General features: G+C 37.4%; 2 protein-coding genes across 5 annotated transcripts; one reads left to right on the forward strand and one right to left on the reverse strand.

Moving 5' to 3' along the window:
- Window positions 1-209: 209 nt before the first annotated feature.
- On the reverse strand, window positions 210-5,799 carry LOC132842589 (uncharacterized). 2 transcript variants are annotated; one of them, XM_060865331.1, is made up of 3 exons: window positions 5,742-5,799; window positions 3,168-3,245; window positions 210-2,896 (listed from the first exon to the last, which is right to left on the reverse strand). In XM_060865331.1, the coding sequence occupies exon 3, from the start codon at window positions 2,881-2,883 to the stop codon at window positions 835-837; it is 2,049 nt and encodes a 682-aa protein (XP_060721314.1). In that variant the 5' UTR covers window positions 2,884-2,896; window positions 3,168-3,245; window positions 5,742-5,799; the 3' UTR covers window positions 210-834. The 2 variants fall into 2 exon arrangements, with proteins under 2 accessions (XP_060721314.1, XP_060721313.1); XM_060865330.1 differs by having other exon boundaries at window positions 210-2,899.
- A 97-nt stretch (window positions 5,800-5,896) lies between these two features.
- LOC132842597 (uncharacterized) lies at window positions 5,897-7,895 on the forward strand. 3 transcript variants are annotated; one of them, XM_060865343.1, is made up of 4 exons: window positions 5,897-5,999; window positions 6,380-6,408; window positions 6,570-7,054; window positions 7,165-7,895. In XM_060865343.1, exons 2-4 carry the CDS (start codon window positions 6,386-6,388, stop codon window positions 7,671-7,673), a joined length of 1,017 nt encoding a protein of 338 aa, XP_060721326.1. In that variant the 5' UTR covers window positions 5,897-5,999; window positions 6,380-6,385; the 3' UTR covers window positions 7,674-7,895. The 3 variants fall into 3 exon arrangements, with proteins under 3 accessions (XP_060721326.1, XP_060721327.1, XP_060721328.1); XM_060865344.1 differs by having other exon boundaries at window positions 5,919-5,999; window positions 6,386-6,408; XM_060865345.1 differs by having other exon boundaries at window positions 5,936-5,999; window positions 6,284-6,408.
- The last annotated feature ends 926 nt before the right edge of the window (window positions 7,896-8,821 follow it).

The raw sequence follows: 8,821 nt of genomic DNA on the forward strand, positions 1-8,821 counted from the left end.
CCTGCATTATTCTGATGGACCCATTTGCAGGAGACTGGAGGTTCATCTGAGAGTGTATAGTCCCTCTTACAATAGCTTAACAAGTGTTACAACAAAGTATTATTAGTGGAGAACTTTATTAATCCCCAAGGGGAAATCAGAAAAGTAGACAAAATGAATGAAATTACAGAAAGCGTTTATTCTGGCAAAGTGCAAAAAAAAAAAAAATCCAAATTATAAGGCAATTATTTTATGTCAGAATTCTAGTGGATTTTTCTGGTACATTTGGGTTGGTACAGTGATAGAGGACCAATTTAACATCAACACCCACACTGAAAAAATAATAAAAACACATCCATTTATAAGAGTTTAGTCTTTATAATTGTAAACCTGAAGAAGGAGGTGAAGTAAACAACTTTTATCATTTTAGAAATTTATCACTTTAAGTAAACTACTGAGTACTAAATAATACACATAAGTAAGAAATCTTTATTTTTTTGTTAAATGCAAAGCTACTAGAAAAAGATATACGTTATATTGTGTATTAGAGAATAGTTTGAAGTGCAGAATAAATTTGTCACTTTGACAGAGAGACAGAGCATTAATACATACACATATATTAACACACACAAGAATATTACATGTGTGTATAATATTTGTAATATAAATGTAATTAGAAAAAGCAAGTTAATTAAAAGTGACAAAAATGAATGATATGATGCTCACATGATATTTATGATCACGTGAGAAGAAGCTTGAATACGAACACTGTGCTAATTACAGTGTAAGGCACTTGTTTTATACTTTAGGAGCTTTATTGGATATAATTGTAGAGAAGAACTTTTGTTTATTCACTCAGGCGTAGGCTGATTCATCTTCTTCTGTGAATCCACTTTTAACAGCTGCTTGAATGCGCTTTAGCTCTTCTGGAGCAGCAGCAGGGAGAATGGCGAGCAACTCTTTATCAATCTTCTCCAGTCTTGCAAAACTCTTCTCTTCAAACTCCTTCTTGTTCTTGAGGACAAGGACTAAGATGGCTTTCTGAGCCACATCACAGGCGTTCCGTAACTGATCAACCTCAAACTGAAACTCTGGCTTTTCCTTGTCCATGACCATCAGTTTTCCCAGAGTGCTGACACGATCCATGATGTGCTTGGTGGACACCTCAGTGTAGGTTGTAGAGATCATGTTGACAAGGTTGGCGATATTAGTGGCTTGAAATGCTTGATTGTAGAGCAGATCTTTGGAGAAGAGCTTTGCGTTGTAGGAAAGCTTCTGTGTCTTCTCAGATGTGGATACAAAATTTTTAAGGGTTTTGGTCAGACTGATTTTCACGATGTTGGACACCATCTGAAAGAAGCGCACCATCTTCTCCCACTGCTCCTTCACTCTCCCCATGGCATCCATACCCTTAACCAACATTTTTATAGTGGTGTTAAAGTCTATCTCTTTGATCTCACAGCTCCTCATGGTGATCAGGATGTCAGTCAGCTCCTTTTGGTTCTTCTCCATGTTCTCTACACTCTTCTCATAACTCTCTCTGGTCTTGTCCAGTTGAGTGCGGCTCTGCTCTATGCGGAACCTGGCATTATCTGATGCCCTTTGTGAAGCTTTCACCTTCCCAGTGTTACTTTCTTCTTTATACATCATTGGTGGTTTTGGAGTCAGAGCAGGAGACTTTGTGACAGATTTACTTTTACTGTCAAACTTACGAGCTGATTCATTCAGGTTTCTGATCAGTTTAATCAACTCATTTGTTTTGACTTCTTCACATTTCTGTTCTGGTGCATACTTTGCTAGTTCTTCACAGATCTCGATGCCTTTGGTACAGATGTTTTGAGTTTTCTCTTTTGTTTTGCAGTCTGGAAATTCTTTTAAATCCATCCTGATTCGTTTGAACTGATCTGCCAGAAAATTTGTCTTTGTAGTTTTGTGTTTTTGATCATACAAATCTTTCCAGTTAATTGTGTTTTCAATCACAAACTTTTGAATTTTCTCTGCGTATTTCAGGATTTCTGCAGATTTACTGAACATATTAATTTCATCAAGGCAATCAGCTTTAGGTTCTGGACTTTTAGTCTGATTTCTTTTAGGAGAAATCGGTGTGAACACTTCAGATCCCATGGATGCTATTCCATTAATAAGAGTTGTGACGCCCTCAGTCATGCCTTCAACCAAATCCATTCCTATCATGTCCCATCCACTGGGCAGTGAATCCATTGCTTTGCTGTAACTTTCATGGGCTTCGTTCAGCTGCTTTTCCAGGTCCTTCATTGCCTTCTCTGAGCGTTTAGCAGCTTCTTCTGATGACTGTTTTCTCAGATTGGCTTCGTCCAGTTTCCTCTTAATATTTTCCAGCTCCTCTCCATAAAAGTTCTCAGCATTTACACATGTTTCCAGCAGTTCTTGGATAATGTTGATGACATCAGTGAACCGTTTTTCTGTTGAATTGGCCAGCTCAAGACAGTCATCTGCAACAACACGGATGTTTTCCAGCTGTTCAGGGAGGTGAGCTTCAACAACCTCATCACTACCTTGGAACAGGATCTTCACAGCCATCTTCATGTAATCAGGAACTGTCATTGTGTAAAGTCTAATCTGATCCATGTTCTTATGGGCCTCGTTGAAAGCCCACCAGCCTGAGTTACACACCTGCATGAGGCAGGCACGAAATGACTCTGGGTATTTGATGAACTTGTAGCCAACTTTAGGTGGGTTCTTGTTGATGGAGAAATCTGTTTTGGAGGAGATGAAGACCAGCTCTCCCAGGATCGCTATGGAGAGAGGAGCAGGAGTCAGATACTCCTCCCAGTTGGCATATGGCTGCATCACAAGCTTGGTTTGGTTCCTCATCTCCTCGGCTGTGGTGAGGCTTTGAGTTTTCTTTACAATTTGCGAATCCATGGCTTCTTTTTTCCTACTAAAAACAAAAAGAAAATAAATTACAAAATTATAAAATTGCCCTATTGGCTGCTAATAGAGAATGTAGAGTGCAATCATAACAACTAAACCATGATGCCGTGATTCTTTTATTATTCAGAATTCAATGGCATTTAAGTCATCTTTTTTTTGCATACCTTATTCATTATTAAATTCCTAACTGTATAAAAAGGAGAAAATGTGTTCATTAAGTTAGAAAGAATAAGACAAAACTTTAAAAGTAATTGTTGAGAACAGTTTCTTCCTACCTGGATATGCTGAAAGTCTTCAGTGAATGTGTGGAGGTTCTCTGTCTGCTCTGTGTATCAGTGAGAGGTATGGAGGTGCTAGGGAGAAACCCAAATGCAGGACAATGTCCAAAGAAGAGAATTTAAGGATTTAATGAGAAGAGAATTTAATGGTCTTTAAACAGTTTCTTTAAACAGGTCTTTAACCAGTGTCGTGCTAGTTACTAAAAAATAGTAACTAGTTACAGTTACTAGTTACTTCATTTAAAAAGTAACCAAAAAACCTTTGACACTTTTTCATTGTAACTCTGAACAAATGTTTTAAACTCATGGTATCTTAAGTCTGTAACTTAGTGATCCAGCATTAATGTATTCAATGTTAGAGATTTATGCACTTATGTACGTCGCTCTGGATAAGGGCGTCTGCCAAATGCTGTAAATGTAAATGTAAATGTAAGTAACTCAATTACGTTATTGATTACTTACACCAAAAAGTAACGCGTTACTGTTAAAAGTACCTTTTTTAAAAGAACGTTCTTTAATGTTCCCATTAATGCCCTTTTATGCGTTATGGTCTATACAAACACAAAACCAGACATCCCAAATATCCCGGATGTTCCGGGAGTCTCCCGCATATTGATAGCGGCTCCCTGATGCCCGCAAATTAGTTACAATCTCCCGGAATCTAGAGCGAGCGAGCGAGCAAGAGCGCGCATGCGCACCAGAGACAAGTATTCAAGTATGTGCTCCAAACCTTGTAGCACAAGGTAGAGAGGGAGGGGGCCAATCCTGATTGGCCTGTTTCGGTAAGTCAACCAATCAATTGTCAGTGTGGGCGGGCTATAGCCCATGTGTTTCGGAATTACTGCCGCACATACTTGAATAAACGGAAACATGCCCACAGCGCGTCTTCTTCGTGTTTACAGTGGTTGGCGTCCACCAATCCTACAATGCGTCGCTGCTGTAAACAAGTTAGGCTGTAGGCTACACTTCAGCCTAAATTAATTAATTTAAAAAAGTAACGAGTAACGCATCATATAGTAACGGTAACAGAGTTACTTTATTTAAAAAAGTAACGCGTTAGAGTATTAGTTATTGTCAAAAGTAACGGCTTTAACGCATTACTGCCCAACACTGTCTTAACCCACAGAGGTTACAATCCATAAACAGGAAATAATCCACACACCGGCCATAATAATCCACAGGGAAAAGGGAAGAGCAAAAATTGTGACAAAGTTCAAAACTCCAAAAATATAATACGAGAAATAACTAGAACAGGATGACAGCAAGATGATTCACAGATCGCGGTGTAACTGGCGAGAGATGATCTGGCTAAAATCATGCATGAACGACATGCTTAAATAGTGCTGCCGAGATAAAAAGTCTGGTGACCCGAAAGTGGCTTCACCAACGAACGCCGCAAACTGAACCTCCGGAGGAATACGCTAACATAGAAAGACTGATACAAGAAGAGGGGAAACTCGAGCAGGAGATAAATGACACAAAACTAACCTTAGACAACTTTAGAAAAAAGAAAGAAGGAATCAAATGAAAATTTACTCAGAGTATCTCATGGAGCTCTGGAGCAGACCAGGAGAAATCTGGATTCAACAATACACACACTTCAGGATCAGGAGAAAAGGAAACATGATGCTGAAATTGTCACAGGTGTTGGGGCAGGAGTGTTAGTTATACTGTACCTTTCTTTGGATGATTGCAGGTAAGAATTACAGCATACAGATAAAAATAATGACATCTTAACTGTTTCATCATCATAACCTTAATGTGAGTGTCTGTTCTGACTCTATAGTTTGATTCTTCACTGTTCAGGTTCTACCATGATTATTGTTGGTGCAGTTGAACTGGATCAAGCAGAGTATGCTGTACCAGAGGCTCAAGAGGAGGTGCGAAAGTCTGAGAATGAAGTGAGAAACTATGAACTTAAAGTATCTCACTACGTGTCTAAGATTTCCCAGATCGCGCGTGATAAATAAATAAAATAAATCTGAAAATAAAGCGTGAAATAAAGCTTCAGAGTGAGATGAAGTAAAAGGTGTAGACAACCTATAGACTTCACAAAGTGGAGAAACTCTATGATCCAAGTGAGGAGAGGAAACATCGCTTTGTAGAGAGAAGTGGAAGCGTACAAAAGCAGGAATAGAAACTTTGCAAGGTGACATAATGCATAATGATGCGCGCACACACACACACACACACACACACACCTTCATTATTAACAATTTAATGTCATCTATCATCTATATCATTGTCTGTTTCTTGTATTCATAACTGTAAGACAAAGATTTCGGGTCACGGGGAGCCTGTGTAGAAGATGAATGAATGAATGAATGAAGACAAAGATTTTATATTTTTTATCTGTGGATAAATACAACACATTTAAATATGTCTTAAACTTTTGTCTAATATTAATATTTGTATAATAAACTTTGTGATGTTTCTTATGTTCTGTAAAGCTGCTTTAAGACAATGTCCATTGTAAAAAGCGCTATACAAATAAATTTAAATTGAATTGTATAAAAGGATTAAATGTTTGCAGTGTGACAAAACTTATTGTTGAGAACAGTCTCTTCCTACCTGGATATGCTGAAAGTCTTCAGTGAAGGTGTGGAGGTTCTCTGTCTGCTCTGTGACCCAAATGGTGCACTGCCTCAAAACTAAAAGCCCCTGTGTATTTATAATGTGTAACCTGCCCTCCCCTTTTCACCCACCCACCACTGATACAGTACACTCACATAATAAGTGACTGTGGTGATCCAGAATAGAAAGAACAGCAACAGAGTTAAACTTTCACACTCTGATTACAGATTTATCTTCAGGAGACCCTGTGACAAGGTAATCATGTTTCAGGCTGCTTTTATGGGTGCTGGATTCTTTTTTTTTTTTTTTACTGTGTTTAAATAACTTACGTTTAAAGTTTATGTAATAACTTGAGGTTTCATTCAAACTTGTAGAATATAAATATAAAATTATGAAAAATAGGATGAAATGTAGAAGAAAAACAGAAAATTCTCATGTTTAAGACTCACAAAATAGTATTTTAGTATGAAATACTTGTTTTTATTTATTATCCTTTTGATCTGTAGAGGATTTTTATTAATAAAATCATTCTGTAACAGATGACAGATGACTAGAGACACTGAAGGAGATTTTTTTGATGATCTTATGATCAGGTTTGAGTTTTTCCACTTTAGCATCTTTACTTCCTGTTCCAGAGTAAGATGAATCAGCTTTCATCATTGGAGTGAGTTTAATTCCAGAATTCACAGAAATGATTCATAACAATTTATTCACTTTTAAAAGGAATTGCATAAAAAAGATTAAACCAAAACAAAAATAAGTACAGTATTTTTTGTCTACAGCTTTTTGATTTTCTGTGTTGAAATGTTTTGTTTGTCTCTACAGAGTTGTGCTGAAGAACACAGCTGAAGCTGTTCTCATTCCACTGAAAGGTGGGATCTCCTCCCTGAATGAAGTCTATAAGGCTCTTATTAAGGCAGATGTAGATCCTGTAACTGGGAAATGCTCCAACTACGACTACATCAGACAGCAGATAGTACAGGCTCATCAGCTCCTGAAGCAGTCAGAACAGGAAGCCAGTTCAGGGTTGAAGAGTCTGGATAAAAACTTAGAGAGACTGATACAAGAGGAGGGGAAACTCGAGCAGGAGATGAATGACACAAAACTAACCTTAGACAACTTTAGAAAAGAGAAGGAATCAAATGAAAATTTACTCAGAGTATCTCAGGGAGCTCTGGAGCAGACCAGGAGAAATCTGGATTCAGCCATACACACACTTCAGGGTCAGGAGAAAAGGAAACGTGATGCTGAAATTGTCACAGCTGTTGGGGCAGGAGTGTTCGTTATACCTATCATTGGATGGATTGCAGGTAAGAATTACAGCATACCGATAAGAATAATGACATCTGAACTGTTTCATCATCATAACCTTCATGTGAGAGTCTGTTCTGACTCTATAGTTTGTTTCTTCACTGTTCAGGTTCTGCCATGATGATTGGTGGTGCAGTTGAACTGGATCAAGCAAATGAAGCTGTCCAAGTGGCTCAAGAGGAGGTGAGAAAGTCTGAGAATGAAGTGAGAAACTATGAACTTAAAGTATCTCACTGCATGTCTAAGATTTCCCAGACCGAACGTGACATCAGTCAGAAAGATGACCAGCTGAAACAGATACGTGAAGGAATCCAGAAGGTGAAGAAGCAGAGTCAGTCTGTAGCCGAGTTCCAGGGGAAAGTGAGAGGAGCTGTTCATCTTCTGGGTGTCCTGAGTGGGGGGGTCAGTGTAGCTGATGGTCTGACTCGCAGATCCATCCTCCAAGAGCCTGTGATGAAGGTGATGGAGGATGTGATGAAGGCCATAGAGCAGATCACAGGGAATGAGCTCCTCTATGGCAATGACCTGCCAAGACTCATCAATCAGATGAAGGAGAACAACCAACGACTAGCAGCCATCTGTGCCTCAGAGAACAGCTCAATATCACAATATTGTTAATTCTTTTATTTTGAACAGAGATACACAGAAAAATAAATATTCTGTAGCACTTCAGAGTTTTGTTCAAATAAGAATAAAGTAAAAAAAAAAACAAGTATGATTCTGTGTCATATTCAAAAGCATTAAAAGCCACTAAACATGAACATAAATAAATACAGTAAAAGGATGTTGTAGTAAAGTTTGTTATAAGAAACAATGTGTGAGCTCGAAGAGAAATAAACCCTGTGACAAAGTAATCATGCTGCTTTTCTGAGTGCTGTATTTATTTTTACTGTGTTTATGTAATAACTTGAGCACTTTCATTCAAAATGGTAAAAAATAAAAATAAAATGATTATGACAAATATAATGTAATAAAGAAGATAAACAAAATAACCTTGTGGTAAAGGATCATAAAATATTGCTTTAGTGTCAAGGAAAGAACTTGTTTTTATTCATTATCCTTTTGAGCTATAGAGGACTTTTTGTCAATAAAATCATTCTGTAAGAGATGACAGATGACTAGAGACACTGAAGTAGATTTTTATGAGGATTTTTAATGAGGATTGAGATTTTCCCCTAGAACATTTTCTGTTTCAGAGTAAGATGATTCAGCTTTTATTAGAGTGAGTTGAATTCCAGAATTCACAGAAATAATTAATAACGAAATAATTCATAATGAGATCGAAAATCTGTCTGAACAATTGCGGCTGTATGACAGATGAGATGAGAGTTAACATTAATGAACACTAATACACATACTAATGCAATGCCACTAGGGTTAGGGTTAGGGTTAGGGTTAGATTAAAGCTGACTTCAGAATAAAGCTGAATGAAGTGACAATTTATACTGGCTGTATAAAGACAAAAGCTATAATTAATAAAACATTTTCAAGTAACAACAATATTTTGTTTCATTATTGCAGAACATTTGAACTACAAAATATTTCTCATTCAAAACTAAGATGCTGAAATGCAGTAATATGTGAACTTCCTTAAACTTACATACTGCAATTTTAAGGTTATTAAAAAAGGATGGAGACCTGGCAGAATATTTTTCATAGATTAGAGGATTTGAGAACTAGTGTGATAACAACCACCTAGCTCTAAATAAGACAAGACAAAGGAAATGGTGTTTGATGCCAGAGGAGTGGGTGATCATAGGCCACTG

The sequence above is a fragment of the Tachysurus vachellii genome, chromosome 3 (genome assembly GCF_030014155.1).
Source record: "Tachysurus vachellii isolate PV-2020 chromosome 3, HZAU_Pvac_v1, whole genome shotgun sequence".
In the NCBI taxonomy this organism is placed as follows: Eukaryota; Metazoa; Chordata; class Actinopteri; order Siluriformes; family Bagridae; genus Tachysurus; species Tachysurus vachellii.

Excerpts from the sequence above, each read along its gene's own strand:
- LOC132842597 (XM_060865343.1), top strand. The coding sequence starts at position 6,386 with ATGAATCAGCTTTCATCATTGGA. Across the intron at positions 6,409-6,569 it reads AATCAGCTTTCATCATTGGA|AGTTGTGCTGAAGAACACAG; the intron begins GTGAGTTTAATT and ends TTGTCTCTACAG. Across the intron at positions 7,055-7,164 it reads TATCATTGGATGGATTGCAG|GTTCTGCCATGATGATTGGT; the intron begins GTAAGAATTACA and ends TTCACTGTTCAG.
- LOC132842589 (XM_060865331.1), bottom strand. The coding sequence starts at position 2,883 with ATGGATTCGCAAATTGTAAAGAAAACTCAAAGCCTCACCACAGCCGAG.